This window comes from Struthio camelus, chromosome 20 (genome assembly GCF_040807025.1).
Source record: "Struthio camelus isolate bStrCam1 chromosome 20, bStrCam1.hap1, whole genome shotgun sequence".
In the NCBI taxonomy this organism is placed as follows: Eukaryota; Metazoa; Chordata; class Aves; order Struthioniformes; family Struthionidae; genus Struthio; species Struthio camelus.
The window spans coordinates 1900815-1921450 of record NC_090961.1 but is presented as its reverse complement, the minus strand read 5'-3'; the positions used below and the strand labels follow the sequence as shown (position 1 = coordinate 1921450).

General features: G+C 35.6%; 1 protein-coding gene across 8 annotated transcripts in view; it reads right to left on the bottom strand.

The window, feature by feature from the left end:
* The window catches only part of DENND1A (DENN domain containing 1A), a 230929-nt gene that overhangs the window by 142667 nt on the left and 67626 nt on the right, over nucleotides 1-20636 (bottom strand). For all 8 annotated transcript variants that reach the window (XM_068914620.1, XM_068914623.1, XM_068914621.1 and 5 more), the window contains one exon: nucleotides 20223-20342. In XM_068914620.1, the coding sequence (XP_068770721.1) occupies nucleotides 20223-20342 (120 nt within the window). The remainder of the gene's footprint in view (nucleotides 1-20222; nucleotides 20343-20636) is intronic.

The window sequence follows — 20636 nt, the reverse complement described above, 5'->3', positions numbered from 1 at the left end:
GAAAAATGCTTTATTTGACGGTGAGCATAGGGTAGAGAACAGCCTTAAACTGAGAAAAGTTACAGATACTACTGGCATTAAGCTTCCTGGATTTGGGAAAAAAAAAAGAAATAGAACAGGTTGGCACATGAGGTTTGATTTAAAAAAATAAAAAATAAACAAACAAGCAAGCAAAAACACCCCAGGATGTGTTAGCATGAGAGCCTAGAGATAACCACCAAACTGACAATACAGAGAAAGGATTCCAAAGGCTTAGCTTGTCAAGGAATCGCTTCTCAAATGGTGTTAAAAAGTTTAGTTGAAAGTGCTGGAAGAGAGAATACTAGATGTGGCAGACAACAATCAGAGATCCCACTAGGATTGAGACATCTGGCATCAGTTGAAATCCATTACATTTCATTTGGGGATCAAAGACTACTGCTAAGTGTATCGCAGGCTGAAATTGCACATCCTGAACAGTCTTTTCATCCCAGCACAGATTAACCCCTTTCTCCTTGACCAGAGAAACAGCTCCCTTTCATTCACGGCACCAATGATATGTGCTTATTGAGCTGTGTATTCTAGTAGTAAGTTTGATCTGAAATCTGAAATTTCAGTAAAATTATGAACTTTTCATTATAAATGGAAAGCATTCCATACAAGCAAAATGCACAATATACTACTGCACTCCCCTTTAAATGAGCTCTGAAAGTGATGGGATTTTGACATACAGTCTGCGACACAAAGTAAAGTCTCAAAGAGAAGAAAAATTTGACAAAGCTCTGTGTTCAAGAACCACACTGGAAGGCATGTGAGGATTTCTGCTCAGCTCCTAAAGAAATTCCCCATCTATTTAAAAGTTGAAGTTGTGCATCAGCTGTGCTTTCTACAATCTCTCTATCTCTCCCAAGGCCATTTATTCTTAAATCAGTGTTCTTCTATCCCATTTATCTTAAATTAGTCATCAGCCATCAGCCTGTGCCAAAGGCTAAGAAACTCAAGAGTATAATAAATACAGCTCAAAAGACACCTACATGATGACTGTAACAGATTCGGAGGCTAAGTGACTCCCAACAGGCCAACATATTTCAAGCACTGCCCTCTACAGCAACCAGTCTCTTATCAGGCCAATGCCCATCTCTAGGAAAGATCTCACTAGGACCTGAAGTTATATTTAGAGTAGAATAATCAGAGCCGTCAAAGCAGCATTTAAGAATCAAGAGTAAAAGCATCGGAGGAAGGCCAAGATTCTAACTGAATACTCATAAAAGCTTTCTGCCACCTAAAAGGAGAAAATTGCCTCTGAGCCACAAAAAGGAATCTCTACTTAATAAAAAACATGCCACGTGTGGCAAATATCTCAGTTTCATAAATCAACACCACAAGCTGATTCAGAAAATCTCAGAGATTCATATTGACAAAGTTTTACTGAAAGGCAAAAATCTTTAGGATCAAGATAGCAAATATCCCATTCCTGAAAACACAGGCAAGAAATATTCTCAGAATAACTGATGAGTTCAGACTGTTCTTTCTTTTCTATTTAATGGATAGCTCGACACTGTTCCAACACCCAAGAAGCAAAGCTGGATAATGCAGCTTCAGACAAACGTGCACAGGTTTTTAAGACATTGGTCTAGGCTACTACACTGTTTCTTTAGATTTCTAATAAACTACATACACAGAAAATTGGGGTAGAGGGTAAGAATATTTGCAGTTACAAATAGAGAGAAATTTTCAATTATAGTTACTCTTTTTTTGGAATATTCTCCAAACCACTTTTGTTTCCTACTTGGCAACAACAGAAGCTTAAGTGCAACAAGGTCTTCTATAGTTCCCTTACCAGTGTAGAGAATTTCATTACTGTGAAGAAATATTCCAGTTTTCAGTGGCAGAATACATGCCTCCTAACAATGAACTAGGTTTGGCCCTCAAGTAGCATGTCATGATGATTAAACTAAAATCCAGTCACAGCTTAGAGAGTCAAAATGAGCAGTTCATGATCATTCCAGTGCTCGGGTGGTGCCATAACTGTGCTTGGCATTCATAGTTTGGGAACGCGAGAAACAGGTTTAGTCAGATAAGAATCACTTTACTTGCAGCAAATAAGGAGAAATCTGTTTCTAGCTAGATACATTTGTAATAAGAAGTGTGAATACAGTCCTTGAATTGCAGACCATAATGATCAAGTCAGAGAGCCTGACATTTGATTGTAGGTTGTCTCCAACTACAATCCAGCGCCTATTTCAGGATTCACAAAAAGCACATAGATCCATACATCTATTATAAAAATAAGCATATGAAATGAGATATTATTTGACCTTTCACCTGCAGAAACACCACTGATGAACCTGATCAGACCTTCCCAAAACATGACACCCATATTAACAGAAAAGACTCTCTGCTCTTTAGCTTGCTGAAGGCCACAATTTTTATTGATGAGACTTACTGTCTAACAGGCAGTTTAACCAAATGATTGAGATAGGAGTTTGCTCATGATCATTCTATTATGTGAATATCACACACTATATACTCAAGCTGGTGAACCATCATTAACTAATTCTAAAACATACTGAATTAGATGAATAATACTTGTATTGTATAGTTCTAGAAGATCTATCCCTTATCAATGAAGCATGTCAATGAACAACTTGGGTTACAAATTAAGCCTTTATTGCAGATCCATTTGCAATCCAGACAGTAATTCCTCTACAAGGCCATATAAAGGCCTTTTCCCTGTTACTTCAGTGTTTATTTCATGTTTTCTGTTGAAACATTATGGAGAAGTCAGCTCTTCTCAGTAGTCCTACCTCTCAGAACAGTCCCTGCTTCTCCAATTACTACTGCATAACCTGAGGGCTCCTGCCAGATCTTGATTTTTGAAGGAGGAAGAAGCTGCCGTGTAATCTCATTGGGGGAAATGTTGTATACGTCTGTCAGCAAGTATAGGATGGTCTCATTACTGACTGATACATTTTGTAAGTCTTCAGACAGTAAACCAAAAGTGATCCATTTGTAGAAGAGAAGATCTATCCACCTAGTACCTTAACTACTCCCTCCCTACTTCTTTGATGCTAGGTCAGAATTCTAAGTTACCTAGCGGCATACCAAAAGCCCATCAAATCATATCACAGATTCTGCATACAGTACCTGCTACAGTCACTTTTAAAATTATTCCTCCAGGTACAGACCCTGAAAGTTCTATTAAAAAAAAAAAAAAAAAAAAAAGCACTGACACTTTCAATACATCAATATTGTAATTTTCAATAAAGAGGGAATATTCAGAATTAATGGGACTTACTGTTGCTATAAAAATTACGTGGAGTTTAAGTAAATCCATAGTTCCAGTCTGTTACAGCAATTGTTCTATCTGAAATCTGTTTTCTAGTCTTGCACAACAAGTTTTTTTTTTTTTTTTTAAGTTATTCATTTTGGCAAGAATTACTAGAATGTCTAACAAAAAAAAGGAAAAAAAGTACTACAAATGACAACTAAAATACTAACTTGCCTACCTTACTTCTTTAGTCCTTGTTCATCTTTACTTCTAGTTTTTTCCTAAGATCATTGTGAGAATTCATCTCTGTCTTCTACACACATTCCTCATGCTACTCATTTTGCCCTTTACTTTCATTATTCAAAATAAAAAAAGTTTCTAACAGGAATGTTCAACTACAGCATAGCAGCGTTCAGAAGTCAACATACTGGGCCTTTGACTGCACCTCCATGAATGCAAAGCCCATGAATTCAGATCCCCAATTTTACTGCTGCTATGATTACAAGCAGCAGGCAGCAGACTAAGCTGAAACAAAAATGAAGGACTGTGTCAGCAGAAAGGAGACTGGAAAATAAGATATTGCAATAGTCTAATACAGTCCACAGCTTCAGAAGAGTTATGTGGTAAGCTTCAATCTAGCACAACAGAAGTTTATCTTGCCCTGCACATCTCACTATAGTGGAACATTCACCCACACCCCACGTGCACACACACCATTTAGAGTTCTAAGTTTTGAATGTCTGAGGTGCAACATCACCTTCCTAGATGAAATAACCTGATAAGTGTTTCAATATACAGCACAGCTGCTTGTTTTGAACTCTCTGTGCGAGACCAACTAATAACATCTTAAATGAACTTAGAACAACTCACCTAGATCTAAAGTAGGTCTCTTTATAACCAATGAAATGAAACTTCTGCACCCTCAGAGAAGAATACATCTGGCTCTTAGGCTCCTAGGTAGCACAATGTGAACCGCACCTTTGGAGTATCCTCCCAATTCAATTAATTTCTAATTTTCCAAATAAATATCGTGATCAACAAGGTCTGTGAAAGAATGTGCATGACTTGCTGCCACCTTTGGAAAAAAAAATCTATGAATGCTTTAAATCAGCAAATATGTCTAGATGAAGGTAGTAAACTCTGCATGTTAACTTGACATTCCAGGACTGCTATAACTTGTGGGGTTATACAACTAGAGAAAGAGGTTCACAAATTTTCTTAGAGGATACACACTTTAAAGACACAGAAGACTACAAGTGCTCAGAATAACTGCAATCACAGCAAGAACTCTGCTTTGACCAGAATTGTAGGAGTTGACAAAGAGCCAGGTGTGGGAAATGCCTCACTCTAGAAAGCATTAATTGACTCCTGTAGACTTCAGAGTTTGGGACACCTGACTTCTTTATTAATATCATTAGAATAAAAGTTCCCCAAACTTGTGACTGCATACCTTAAAGCATTTCCATAGTCAAACTCCTTCGCATGTCTTCCCTGCTCCCACTCTATTATCCCTTATTCTTGTCATGGTTCCTGACACAGAGCAGCAGGATCTAACCTTCTGTGTGCGCCAGAGAGAAGGTATTGGAGGAAGTCTATGCTGAGACAGCTTCGCTTCCAGTGCGAGATCAGGAGAAGGCAAGAAACAGCAAGAAGGGAAACATGTTAACAGTTTAACTAAAATGCCTACTTCTGTATTAAGTAACTTAATTCCAAACTTGAGAACTATAATGCTTTTTGTTAACAGCATTGTTGCAATAGTACCTTAGAAAAAAAATTTCTTCTGCTACATAATGGCAGCTATCCATTGCTGCAGGTTCTAGAGTGAGATTTGGAAGCATTTTACTATCACGCTCCTCATAATTCAAACTCTGTTTTGTGTCTCTCTTTATAGGTCATTGTTGGCCAGATGGAAAATATTAAGGAAAAAGGATTGCAACTAAATCAATCGGCTGTAGTCTGCTGCCAAAAGGCCCCAGGCTAACTACAAGCAGATTTGCAAGCAGGCTCTGCTCCGTTACAATCTGAGATCTGGCACATCCTTTGCCCCGGCTAACAGCAGGAGGGCACAGGGCCAGCTGAGAGCAGCTACTGTGCCAAACAGACTGTGCAGGTCTTACTGCTTGAATGCTTCCACAGAAAAGGAGAATCGATGGGACTCCTTTGTAAACAACTCCCTGTATTTTCTGGCTGCTACTAACTTCAAAAGTGGTATAACTTTATCCCACTACAAAATTAATGCAAGAACACAGCTTAGACTTGTTATCAAAATGAACACGCAGATAAATAAATTCCAGTGTTAAAAGATATCACTTAACGTTTCAACTAAGAATTATATCAAATAATGCTGTATATATACACTAAAGAGAGTAAGAAGCAAAATAAAAAAAATCTTTCCCTTAACCTCAAGCACTGTCCAGTAACAATTAAAAAACAGCTAGCAGTAGCCAAATAAAGCATTCATATTAACAATCTTTCCAAGCTTTTAGATGCATATAAGAAGGGATTTAAATGTTATGACTGGAAAGGAATACTGACTTTCAATGTTTATTTCTAAAATACATATTTCCCAGGAGATACCTCCTCTTTTCCACATGTCATTTATTCAGTTATCAAATAAGCAGCAACATTTTATCCCGGAAGTTCAGTGAAAGAAATGATGTTTCCCTAACATTAACCAATTAACATCTTATGCATTCAACATTTCATTCCAGTTGCTCATGCCTTTAAGATCTGCCAGAACTGGACCAGATCAGGCAGGGCTTTAGCTGATTTTCCTTAAGCATATTATCAATAATTTTGGGGGCAGGGTGGGGAGAAAGGGTAACCAGATGGGTTGGAACTAGTTTCCTAGTAGTTTATAACAGTAAGATTTTTGCCTTCAAGATCAGTCCTCAAACCTGATAGCTGGACAAAAATTCCTTCTGCTTCCAGTGGAAGGTAACAGAAAAACTGATAGAAACAGAGGGAAACTTCTGTTTTGAACATCACCATCAGCTGATCACAGTCAATAAAACATCTGCAGCAAAGACTTCACATCCTCTATTCCAGTTATAATGCATGTGTCACAGTATAAAAAAAAAAAAAAAAAAAACAGGAACAAAAGGTGTGCATGAGAAGGAAGAGTAACAGCCAAGAATGAAAATACTGCATTTCTCAATTCACCGAGAAGCAAGATAAACATTACCCTTCCGTTACCTAGAATGAGCTTTCTCTCTTTCAGAGCATTTGTCATTACAGCAAAATCCAGAGTTCATAACTTGTAACATTTTCTGTCTATTGTAATCTTTTCCTATTGCCATTAGTATTCAAATTCTAATTCATTTCTATTTATAATATCAGACAATTTGCAACAACACCAGAAGATCCAGCATAAATCAAATATTATTGAAATAATATACAAGTGAAATGAAAAGGGGCAAAAGCCTGGAAAGTACCTTTTTCTGACATATTTATATTGCTAAGTATGAAGAATTACATAAATTCAATTTAACATAGTAAGCGTAACGACGCCTAGTAATACGAAACCCTACTACAGCCTTATTGTGCTTTTAAGCTGAGACATATACGGAGCTTGCCATTTTTTGTGTGATTATGAGGTGTGTGGATTAGCAAGGTTCTACTGTATTTAAGTTCCAACAAAAATTTTTAAACTGATTCTACTATGCTTTAAAATTTCAAGCTCAGCTAGCAAAGCCTTTAATAGACCTACTGACACTAGAATGGAAACTCCAAAGCTTTTCACTCAGTGTCATTTTATATACTACTTGTTGACTTGTTATTTATCTATTGCATCTGGTTGAAAATGAGAACTCATTATTTAGGAGTTCAGTGGAAATGGCTTCTTTCAATGTCAGGCTTAAACTTAAAGCATCAAAATAGATTGCTATAGCTCGAGCTATGATGTCACTTGAAATTTCAAAGAAAAAACAATTAAGAGGAACTAGTTCACACACTTTTCACACATTTATAAAACAGAAAATACAAGCCATACCTAGAATCAACTGGATTGAGGACTTCTCTTGGTTTGAGACAGTACTCTTTAGATAGATGTTTATATGCAAAAATATTTATATATGTATTACCTACACATTTTTGCACATGTACACACACACACATGCACATTCTTATAAAACATAAACAGACAACACATTAATCAAGAATAAGCACAAACACACATTATTAATCACTTCAATAAAAGGACCAAGAAAAACCAGAAAAAAACTTCTGCTGAAGTTTTACAATGATGGGACATAAAAAATGCATTAGTTCATGCTTTTAATTGTTTGAGAACATGCTAATAAGCATATTTTATGCAATATTGCAGAGGATTGTTGCAGAAGGCTAATATAACTCTAGAGACACTTCAAAATTCATTTAAGGATACTAGAACAATAAAAAATATCTACCTTACAGGTGCTCTGAAAAAAGTTTCTAGAGCCTAAAAACAAATGTTAAATGGTATAAAGAAAGAAGCAGAGAAAACTGAAAGACAACAAATCAGCATATGTGATACAAAATTTGATTCCTCTTTTCCTGCAACAGTATTTTTAAATAGTCCTTATGAGTTTTACAACACAGAGCTGGACTATTAAAAAAAAGAAAAAGGAAAGAAAAACCACTGGAAGTTTGGAAAAACTATACTGGAAACAGTGTATCAGAAAAAAGAAAAAAAAGCAGAGAGCTAAATTTAATTGATGTTAAGCTCTCTTTTCATCATTTTTCCATATTCTGAAAAGTAACTGAAAATGAAAGCCAGTGTCTGTTTAAGCAAATCAGCAGAGGTAAAAACCCTAAACTTTTAGGATGTAAACATCTCAAGTTAAACAAAATGTCTGCAACAACTGGAGACCTATTCCAACCCTGTGTACTACATTCATGGAGTTCTCATATTTTATAACCACTTTAGATCAATTTCCTGTCATATACAAAAGAGGAAGTCTAACAGTTCTGCTAGAGTTAAAGCTTATAAGAAACTAGAATATCTGTGAAAGAGGTCAAACTTTAGTTACGAGTCTTGTCTACCCTCTCCTCTTTGCTCTACACGATCGGTTCCAAAGGGACAGAGAACTGTCTGCATCTTCAGCTCTTATCTGCATTCAACGCATATGTTGAATCCACTGCTCAAAAAAAAGTCCGTAAGGGCAGCAGACAGAGGCTCAACAACAACATTTTTATTAGGTACAGTTCTGTTATACTGTTGAATGAGGGGGATCCAATTTCTTATGATTTATTCCTGTATTTCTTTGTGGCCAAATTCAACCAGGTTGCTATTTTCTTTCATCTCCCAAAAGTTTTAAGAAGTACAGGGATTCCAGGGTCAATACCGCACAAGGATGAAACAGACTGTCTGAAAAGCTCATCATATCATTTCCAGCCATTACTAAACATCTTTTTGGAAGGCTTAAAAATATCAGATACAGACAGAGGAAAGACACTGATTCTCCTTACTAGCAATTTATTTGATTAACATACAGCTATATTAAACCCTCATCAAGACTAGACCTTTTTATTTTATTTTACTATACTGATATTTTTCTGTGCCCCACAAGAACTGAAAGCAGGTTAAAGCTTTTGTTTGTTTGTTTGTTTGTTTAAGGTGATCCATGCACTGGGGTTATCTACAGCCATTGCTAGCAGCTTGGTCTTGTAATTACAGTTTTCAAACTAGAAACAGAAATTTCTCCTGTGCTGTAGCAAGGCTACTTTCATTATCAATTCTCTTCTCCTTTCAAAAAAACCAACCAAACAAAAAAACCAAACAAACATGTAATCTAGTTTTCTAAAATAATTCCATTAACAAAGAGAAGAGAGATGAATATAAGGTACAATAAGATATTCAAATACCAATTCTACCAGGGAATATTAGCAAATCTTTCTATGTTCTGATTTCATATTCTTTGCAGGACAAGAATGTTAAACCATACCAGCAAACTAAGTCCCAAGAGTGAAAAATATATTTGCTCTTAAAAACTAAAAAATTAGTTTCAGCCCAATACACACAGTAGTTCCTAAAAGAAAGCCCTTGGTTTGCAAATAACCAAGCTGACATAGATGGATAAAGGCACTTATCTCACACAGGCTGCAGTGGACCGAGTAACCTTACCTCGCCAAAAAAAAGCACCCAAAATCTAGCTAACTCGGCTTACCAGGTTGAAAATGCTGAAGATAACAGTCATGACGCTGCACAGTCACAGCATCTGGGCTAAGTGGTATCAACTATATTCTTCCTATCCAGTAACAGGACACAGGTAGAAAGCCCACACTCCAGAAAAGATTTTAAAAAGGAATAAGTAAACAACTGTCAACTGTATCAACAACTTTTATTTGCATTTCAGATATCTCTATATAATTTATTTCTTCCTCTTTTACAGTTCATCCATAGTTAGGCAACATTATATTAAGCAGTTACCTTTTTTAATGGAATGTGTCTTTCACTTCGTATATTGTCAACCAAAGTATCACCTGGTACAGCAACCTTTCAGAGTAAACAGCCCCTTTGGCTCAGATCACAGTTTTTCATAGTTGTCATTCACAGTGCAACCTGTGCTAGACCTCCTGACAATCAAGAAGATTAAATCACCAAGTTGCCCCCAATCACACTGGCTGAGCATCTTAATATTGAGTATGTCCTAACCCTTCTCACCTCCTGCAACATAACACGCTAAAATAGAAAAGATTAAGAAGATTAAAGAGTCGTATAAATTTGAGATTAAAACTCAGTATAAATATTTTCAAAAAGGGATAAACAGCGTTTCAACACATAACTCCTACTGAAGTAACTGACTTTGAAGCTTGAGTATTTTTGAAGATTTGGGCTTATGCCATTTTTTAAGGTTATACAAAGAGTAGGGGAACGAAACCAAAACAGCAGACTATCACTTTCTTTTTTCCCCAAAGTATTAAAAACTGACAAACTATATCCTGTTCGTCCACCAATAGCTTCAGTTCTTGTAACTGTTAATTTCTTCTATATTAGGAACTCAGAGAAATTTTCTTGTTTGTTTTAGAATAACTCAGCATCTCATATGGCCAAATGGAAAATAGTCTTAAATGCTTCATGCCTTTTCATAAGCTAACAAATGATGATAATCCTCTGCTTCAGGACTCATAACAATTAGAAATTACAGTACACTTGAAAAGGACAAAAAAGCATGGGGAGGCACAATTTGCTTCTTCAAATAATCAGCTAATACAAACTGATATTTAAATGGTTACCTTGGAATTTCAAGACTGTAAAGAAAAGCTCACAGAGTAGCCTGCTTTAAAAGTATGTTGATACGGTATCTGAAAAACTTTGCATTTCAACCTTGAGAAAACTATTCTTCTTTAACACAATAAAGTATGAAAATTGCTGAATACAGGAAAACATAAATGTACTGGAAACATAATATGTTAAAAAAAAATTTAGGCCAATACAATACCAAATTTTCTAGTGACAAAGCAAATAACAAAAAGCTTTTGCCTGACAAAGCAGGAAAGGCATCAACTCAAATTTTCATACCCTATTCTAAGCCACTTTTGAACAAAAGAATCTGTCTGGACTAACAATATTAACAGTCTTCTGCAATTGCACAGCACTTTTTTCAACAGATAGGATAATACTGCACCACTTCTCTGTAAATAAGGTCAAACTATAATTACTCAACATCCTGTCACAAATGAAAACTGGATATAGAACTCAACAGTCCTGATACCAACCAGTTCCTCTCCATGCCTATTCCCTTCTCCATCTTCCAATTCATTCCAAGATTCAAAATACAGCTTGAATTATCTACATACATCAACGGTAAGACTATATGGGAGAAAATAGGTAATCTGCTCTTCTTAAAATCAGTGGCGTACATCAAGCAGAACTAGGCAGAAGCATGTGCAATTCATGTAGAGAAAGAGCAAAAGATTAAACAGTATTTCAGAGTTGCATCTCCTCCAGCGCAGTGCTCACAGCTTATCTTCTGCTGTGCAGTAAACTAAAAATGAGTCCAACTATTTTCTTACTAGGTACAACATAGATTCCTATTAATCTATTTTTATGTATGCAAAGGAAAAAATGCAAAGCATGAAGAATCCGTAGATTCGGTAATATTTTTTAGCTAATAAAAGAATTAGAGGCTCAGATTTCACATATATCAGACTCCTTACTACTAAATACATTAAATCATTAGATGCTAATGATAATCTGTATATTCCATAAAAGAAAATTCCTATTAGCACTAGTTCAAAGCATGTATTACAAATCTGTGCTTTTTAATGTTCTGAACTTTTCATCCAGAAAAAGTGAGAACTGAATCTTTCTTATTCATCTGTGAATATCCCCTCACAAACAGACAACAGCTATAGAACATTTTAGAACAAAAGAATCAATCTTTCTAATTAAAGTATCCAACAATTTCCAGAGATTATTAAAGAATTTCCATAGGCTCAAGCTTTTGTTGAGCTGAGTTAGTCCATCCTGACTCAATAACATTAACAAAATGATCTCTGGCATGTGCAGGGAGGCAGCAAAGTCAGCTCTGGGAAAGGGGGTGGAATCAAGTCGTTTGGATTGTTTCAGCTGATCAAAAAGTGGTTCAGTAGGAAGTCCAGCTCTCTGTGGCTAAAAAAAAATAGTGGCTGAAGAACAAGAATTAAAAAGAGGATGGTAAAGAATAAGAAAAGGGGGAGAATCTTATGCTTTCAGTGGAAAGGGGCTCAAAGCAGGGGAAGCAGCTTCCATGTTCTCCCATCAGCCCTCCTCTGCATCCCTAGAAAATAACAGTCATTACTGGGTAATGCTGCACTATCCTTGGAAGAAATGAAGTCAATTCACGCTTCCAACTACTGTTTCCTCCTTTAAAAAAAAGAAAAAAAAAAAACCCTCCCAGAGGGAACAAACGCAAGTCTATGGAAGCTATTCCAAAACACAAATCAGCCTTAGTTTGCACTTTTACAAAATCAAGCCTTTATGAAACACCTGAATCAAAATTATATTTGAGTGCTTTGACACTCCAGGTTGTTCAAGGGAAATTCTTTTTATTATAAAATGATTTCATAATCATTATATTTTTATTACAAATCAGTTAAAAACTTACAGTTTAAGTTTACTACCCATCTGCTCCATGACTTTCCATGAACATAACTTTTGTGTTGCATGCTTATTTAGCTTACACGTTACCAAAATTTGCATTCTCCTTCCTCAGAACAAACTGTTACTGCATCCCATTTTGTACCTACTCTTATCACTAGGTATACACAGCAGAAATATATCTCCCTGATGTGAAGATATCCACTAATTCAAAAATATTATTTAAGTCAGGCTAACCCTCCAGGCAGACCAAACAATGAATCAAACCACAGAATCAGCTGAGGATACACAAAACCCACTAAGCAGAAAAATTTGTAAAGAAGTAAGTGTACAAGAAGCAGGCTTTGTAAATTGGATTCTTTTATAGTGGGGTAATCAGATTATTCAATAAGTTACAGCCATCTTTAAAAAAAATGCAGTGAAAATTCTAAAATCTCTATTTTTTCTTCTCTCAAGGGTAAATATTTTTCTGTGGCTTTCAGTCAAATCAATTAAGAGGGAAAAATCTAGAAGATAGCAGGTCAAATTTTTTAAAACAAAAACACACAATTACTCAGTTGCACAATTCAGGATTTTTGTCCTCAAAAAATAATTGAAAGATTTGGAAAACTAAAAGCAGTGTTGAGGGGTTTTCTTTGCCTTTATATTAGAACATATCACAACAGAAGTGTGTTACATTTCTGAGGCACATACACAAACAGTGGTATACAGGCCCTTCAAGCTGTTTGTCCCCTATGCATCAATGCCCTGCCAGTTGGCAAGCCTGAGCCAGGAAGCTGTCAATTCCAATCAAGTTTCGGCGATGCAGTCCTATTAAAGAAGTCTTGCTGGTTAAGGGGCGTCCACTGTTTCCAAAGCATGGGAAAAAAAAAAGCGGGTGGGGGGGGAAGGCTCTGCTTTCCTTAGATTTGAGCTGGCAACTTTCACTGACTAGAGTTTTCAAGGAGCTATGAATGAGTTTAACAAAGGAGTTCTGTGGCTAGTTTCTGGCTGAAATCCATGTCAACAGTTTTTAAGGTCACAGGTCACACTAACTAACATTTATTCCCAGCAGACCCTGCTCTAAACACAAGCTGTAAGTAGTACAAATTTGGAATTTTTCTGTAATCCCTTGAGATATTCCTGATCCTTCCACATGTTTCTGCTCAATTAAAAACAATTCTCACTTTGCACCACAAGAGAGGCCCCTGCTCAGAAATCTTATTCTATCCTAAGAATAAATGGACAAAGACTGCAATCAAAGGAAAGGAAAGGGGGGAGGAGAGGAACTCACAACAAATCACACCAAAAACCTCAAATAACTCCATACAGAATCACATTCAGTTAGTTACATTTTCTGCCATCTGTCACAAACTATTACAGATCCATTTCTTTTTATCTTAGAAAAAGAGTGATGCAAAGCTCAGCTATTTTGGCTGAGAGGGATTTCCACACAAATATTTCTGCACTTCTTTTCAGAAGAATGACTTTCATTTTCGGTACCAAAGCTGAATACCCAGAGAAAACTTCAAATTAAGCAAAGTTGAAATCAGAGTACCGCATAGTTATAGTGCCTTCTTAAAATACTAACTTTGTGCAAGCTTATGAACCAAAGCAAATCTATCCAAAGTTTTACAATATTTTTCATTTTAACTAAACCTGGAGCAAGACAAAACCATTGTTTTAATTACTTTGCTACTTCAAGCAGTTAGCAATAGGTGCTATAGCTCACAGTTTGATAAACAGAAAGTCCAGAAATTAATATGCAAATACGCAAGGTGGCTATTACACAGTTATAAGAACAAGACAGTTATTGTAGTTCTTGTCCACCAAATCTAATTACTTCTATTGGCTTTAAGTAGCACTCATAAATCTCAGGGCCTTCAGGCAACACAGCCCCTTCAGCAGCATACCCTTCACTAGTGCTGTAAAAATGCAGTAATGATTATCATCTCATTCGTGTATCAATGATCATGTTCTCTACTTAGAAAGGTTCTTCTATTATTGCTGCAACTCTTTTTGATAGGAAGAGAAAAAACAGCATATAGGCAGCGTCTCGGGAATAAAAGATTTTGTATGGTCTGACAGCATTTACCTAACACCTTCCAAAGCTGCTTTTATAATATCTGGAACAAAGACATTTTGCAAATTAAATACAGCACAAATGCATGAAAATCACATTTGTGGAGAAACTGCAGTTGATAAGACAAAATATTTATCTGCATAGATGGTCAAGTACACTGACTTCTGATCACCACAGCTTTTATGAATTTGATTTCTACTAAAACGGAGAAGGGTAACAGACATGCTGTCTAGCTTTGTAATTCAAGAACTAATAAACCATAATCTTTTTTAAGTTTTGTGATATCTTGGAAAATATATTTAAACAGAATTAGTGAAGAATCATTAGTGAAGAATCATACAGATCTTAATAAAGTATCATACCAGTAATCCAATAATCCAGAATGGATTAAGAATTTAGTGTTTTACACAACCCAGTACATTTTTTCAAAAAAATTTTAAGAAGTTTTATGTTTACTGTATTATACTACAAGATGGTTGGCTCTTTTTTTGTTCTTTTTTAAAACATTTTTTTAGTTCAGAGTGTTTTTCGTTCAACCTTAGAAATTTAATCGAAAAATAAGGGACTATGAAAAAGACCAAGTAACAGCAAGAACTTTACTTCAAAACCACTCTGCCACAGAACAAAATGATTATACTTGGTCTTAACTTACTTACTACAAAAGTTCAGTTAAAGCAATGCAAAAAATTATTTTTCAGATTAATAAACGGCTATATTTAGCTTTTAAACTGAAATAAATCTTCCCAGTAAGAGAATTATATGTTTAACTTTGGGGTCAACTTGGTGAAAATAACTGTGAACTTTGGCTATACCAAAATAGAGCTATGCAAACTGTCATTTCATTTGTTAGGCAACCTGAAATCATTACACTGGCTTACATGTTTAAATCAGTTCATGTTTAGCTGTATTAGTATACATTCAACATTACCATTTAGTATAATTACTTTAAAAGAAGTTTATTTCATAAACATATCATTTATTTTAAAGATCAAATAATCAGAATACAAAAGAAACAGGTTTTGAAAAAATTGCTAGATCTTATCAGTTTACATGCTGATCAATAACTGGGTCCTTTTATTGAATGCCAGAAATATTTGAGGAGACAAAAGATTTAAAAAAAAAAAAGCTTAAAAAAATTAGAGTTGTTAGCTGTATTATATAAACACTCTGCAGTAACAGTATCAAAAAAAGTATTCAGACTGAGTTATCAACATTTTTTACATTCCTCAAGGACAGCTTTTTTTCCCTTTTCAATTGCACACACAGAGTTGTTGGCAGTTTCAGATTATAGAATATACATAAGTTAGAAAGGCAAGAAACCCAGCTACAATGAAAACTCCTATGTAGTTTTAAACAATGCTTTCCTACAAGAACTGGATAAGTTTCTGTTACAAAAAAAAAAAAAAAAAAGTTTTAATGTCTCTATACAATTTAAAATTCTTATGTTCAGCAGTCTCTTCATAGCTTTATATAACCTATATTCTTCATTTTCTTTACACAACCTCAGAGCAGGAGAAAGTACAAGAGGAACTATCATGCCTGCAGTAATTTCAGCTATGAGATTTTCAATTCTGTCCCCCTAAAAGCAGATCATAAGCAAAAGAGTTTCATGACCTAAGCTTTGAGAAACCAAGCAATGAAATAAAACTTTTCATATTATTTTCTCCTCATAAGAATGATTAAAGAAAACAATGTCTGTGCTACTTACAGTTCTAGTAAGAACACAAGAGTTAGCTAAAGTAGTATATAGAGCTGAGCCACTGAAAACTGTGTCCATAATGCAATTAACACACTGGCTAAGAGAGTTTAGTACAGCTTAGGTTGCTAGGAGTTTAAAATGGGCAAGCTAGTAAGATCTAAAGTTAAAAAATTAGGAAACTAAAATCATCAGCCTCAGCACGCAAACTTCTTAAGAATCAAAAAATATCATCTGTATGCTTCAAAAAACAACAAAGCTGAAAGACATGAAATAACAGGATATTTTTAATCATTGAGATTAAATCAGTAGATCAGTATGTTTACATCATCTTTCAGTACACTGCAATTAGCAGGAAATAGCAATCAAGAACAAATTCTGAACATCTTTGACGCCTTCCAGATTCTTTCTCCTTGATGACAGAACTAACACATAGAAAACAGAGAAGAAAAACCCCAAAGTATGCAAATTCAAGAACAAAACTAGAGAGTATGCCTGATTTAAGAGGGCTAGGGAAGTTGTCTCAGAAGAGAAAGTAACAGCAGTTCAGGGATATCCCCATCCCCCTTGCTCTTTTGAACTACAGCCCTTCACTGAATTCAGAATTATGTATATTGTTCACCCTCAAAATCCCATCCCAAATATGATGCAAAGTCAGATTAAAGTAAACCTCTGGAAATGAGCTAGTGTTGTTTTTTTTTTATATCTTCACTGTGTTTTAATTCATCTCTTTACATTTTAGAACCTCAAAAAACCCCATGAGAACTTCTGTGACATTGGTTTTGTGCTTCTGTCCGCCCTCTGCTGTCTGAAATGCAGAAATTAATACTATTCCTAGAGTGCTATAAGAAAATAACCACTGTTACATACAACATTTAATCACTGCAGTTTCATTATTAGCTAGAAATCAAGTGAAGAAAAAGGAAACAGAATTAGAAGACAAACTCGCTCAGTGGTTCTGCATTAGCACAAAATCCTACAATACCTAGAAGATGCAGCTTTCAAAGCCACACATTTTCAGAAATCTGTATAATATTATCCACAGCAGGAACATAACAAATTATGGCAATATACAAATATTACCAAAAATAAACTTGTTGTTTCTTGCAATAATTATGAAAACTATCTTGAAAGCAGTTTCTTAAATAGTACTGGTTAAAATAGCCAAGAGTTATTCTGTAACGTGGAAATGCCTTTCTGCTGACAGCAGGAGCTACATCCACGCAGATAGCTTTACTGCTTTTGAACTCCAAGAAAGTGCCTTACTGCACTTTGCATCCACATGGAAAAGTCTCTGGGTTACTTTAAAACTCAAAGTCTAGATCTTGACTTCTGAGTACTGTCGCCACTCTCACTCAACTTTGCTTCCAGGGCTCCAATGAAATTTTTCAAAACACAGGCCGAATGAGAAGAATTTCCCTCTCCTCTGCCTATGCAATGAGGAACCTAAACATGTGATGATTTTCCAGCTCCAAACCAATTTGCCAAGGACAGACACTTAAAATCTGTTTGATACACATCTGAATGTCATCTCCGATAATACATAATATCATTTAATTCTCATATTATTGCTGAGTACAGCAAGGAAAACTACAAGCTTGTTGCCATCCAATTTTCCACTGAGCATCTACCGGAGGCGTACGATATACAGGTATCAGAGAATGCTGGCAGCATTATCTGATAACGTAAGTCAGGTCAATGTAATATTTTTAGCTCAGAAACAGGTGAGAAGGACAAATTTTACGTAATCTAGCCAAAAGGTCCTTAAAAATAAATTGTTTGAAGCAGGTAGGAGAGTCAAAAGTAGAACCGGCAGAAAAAAGTTTAAGACTCTCAGTGAAGAGCTCGTTGATGCTTAAGCTTAGTCTAAGTGTCAGCTGATTACATAATTGCTGTTCATACTAACAAAGGTCTGTCTAGATTTATATGGTGTAGATGCAAGTTCAGTAAACTTATTACCAGAAAAACAAGGTGGATTTACATGTACTCCTGCATAAATACGCTAGCACTTCTAACCAACTTACTGTTATCCTCGAAACTGAAAAGGATTATAATATTCATCTTTTACATATTTGGAATGGAGCTTATACCAATAAATTATATAAAATATTTGGCTTTTTAAAAGCGTTAAATAACCTATGAAAAAAAATCGTTTTCATTCCCAGTTTCTTTTTCATATCACTCTCACATTCTTCAGCGTGTTTTGACCCATCTCCACTTGGAGCAATAGTCTCCCTTTACCAAGCGGTGTCCTTGAATTTGTAAAGGACACTGAAAAGATTCACATTAATAATATGTGCTGCGGTCCTGGGAATAAAGAAAGTGAATCTGTGTAACGCTGATTTACATTCTTCATTATCTTCTAAACCATCCGTTAATTTGCATTAATGATGATCTTTCATTTTCTCACTAGTTCACAGGAGAAAGAGGCAATAGGAATGATGCTAAGAGCCCCAGTTCATCCACTGCTGTAACTGCACTGGATTTTTTTTTTTTTTTTTTTGGTTATGAGTTGCAGCAGAAGGCATTTAACAACAACATAACTCCTCCATTTCTTCCTGGCATCCACTCAACATAAGGGAGCTGACAGCAAAGAGCTCTAATCCAGGAGAGATCAAGAAGGGATTCATACTACTCATTCAGATTTTCTTTTCAAACTGCATTTCCCCTTTAATTTGTCATTAAGCAGGAAAAGTTACCTTCTGTAACTAAACACTTCCCACATGAGAGCGAATCATCTCCCCGGTTATGTAGGATAATAGCTACAGGAAAACAACTGGGGAAAAATACCTTCCTGCCTTCAGTATACGGTACCAATTGCTGGATTACCATAACTAGTAATAGTTGAAATCTCTACTAGAGATAAGAGGGAATGAAGATAGTGAGAAAACATCTGTCATCCTGCCTCTCACACAATTAATTAGTAATTTTGGTAGATTTCATAACAATTTCTCCAAATATTAAGTTTCTTCAGTGAATAGATCACTCGTGTCACTCTAACGCTGAAGTACAAGGCAACATATATTTGATATCTTCACCTGTCTTCAGTACAAATGGCACTAAAACATTCATTATATATTACATATTATCAATTCAAAAATCTACTCCATGCCATTGCTATACATGACCCAATCAAGTCAGAAATAGTTGCTCTCACATTTGGAAATATTATCCCTGAAATTCTCCAAAGGCGTCATATTCAATAACACACATGCAGAAAGTCCCATTCTGCCATTGCCAACACATATAGTACTCCTAAACTAAAGACCAATTCTTCTAAGCAGAGAGTGTGTTCAGACAGTGCGACAGAAGTCTACAATGGGTAACAAAGAAAACTGTCCTTGTTTTCTTGCTTGAGAAATTGTCTGATCACCTAGCTGATTGTACATATAGTTAAGTCTGAACTATATAACAGAAAAAAACAGAAAGCATACCATTATTAAACTTGTTTTAAAAGGGACAGGCAGGACAGCATACGGAAATTTTCACCTCTGTAAGAGTTATCTTGACTTCCATAAGAGTTCTTAGCAGAACTAATAAATTGGTATAAATGCGGTTTTTGCAGCAAATTTAAAAAGAAATTAAGGACTATATTCCAGCATGTCGGTAGAAGGTCATCAGAAACAAAACTGAGAAAACCTCATTGCCTCTTTTACGTAAAACACACTGTTTCCAACTTATAATCTCAGTTTTTACAGGACAAACTCCACAAAACCATCAACAGGACAGAATGAGGCTCACTCATGCTAACTTCCAGGATGTGGACCACATCAGCAAGACATTCTCTCAGTTACCAACAGATGCTTTGTTAATAAAACTTGCATATACAAATGTCCGCAAAATGTCTTAACAAGATTAGTTGCGACAGCTAAAGATAACGGTTGCCATCATGCTACGTCATGTCAAATTACTGCAGAGAGATATTGTTTTTTTTTCACGTTGTTAACTCAAGAACATTGACTACAAACAAATATACTTATCTACAGAGGAACTCAAATGCAAGATATTTTGCACCACTTCTACAGAAGAGCAGTGACTTTGAGGACCAGATAGGAAAATAATTTTGAACAGCTGGAAATTATAATTGCAGTGTAACCAAGTAAAGTCAAACACTGTTTCCTAGAGTCAGCCAAAAGCCAAACCACAGACTTACCTTAAGATACAGAAGCAGCTCTTGGTCCCAGAAGATAAGCGACAGAATCCAAACCTCTGTTTGCTGTCAATGTCTGTAAGCACAAACGTAAAGTTCTGGCCAACTTGGCTAACTGCATGGCTGAAAATAAAGAGAATAAAAAGGAAAAATTAATGCTGAGCTAACTCAGTGTCACAAGTATCTAATCTAACTAAGTCATTGAACCTATAACATTTCCTCTTTCAGCAGAGTTTTTTTTTTGAGAAATTAACTTTGAGATTATACACCCTTAGAAACTTAAATACGCGAAGGGGTTGGAGGAAGTTTCTTATTTTTTAAGTGTGGGAGGACATTAAAAAAATACACTTATCTTTAAATAAAAACTGATATGACTATCAAGTATCTTCAACTTCAACTCAGTACACACTATACCAA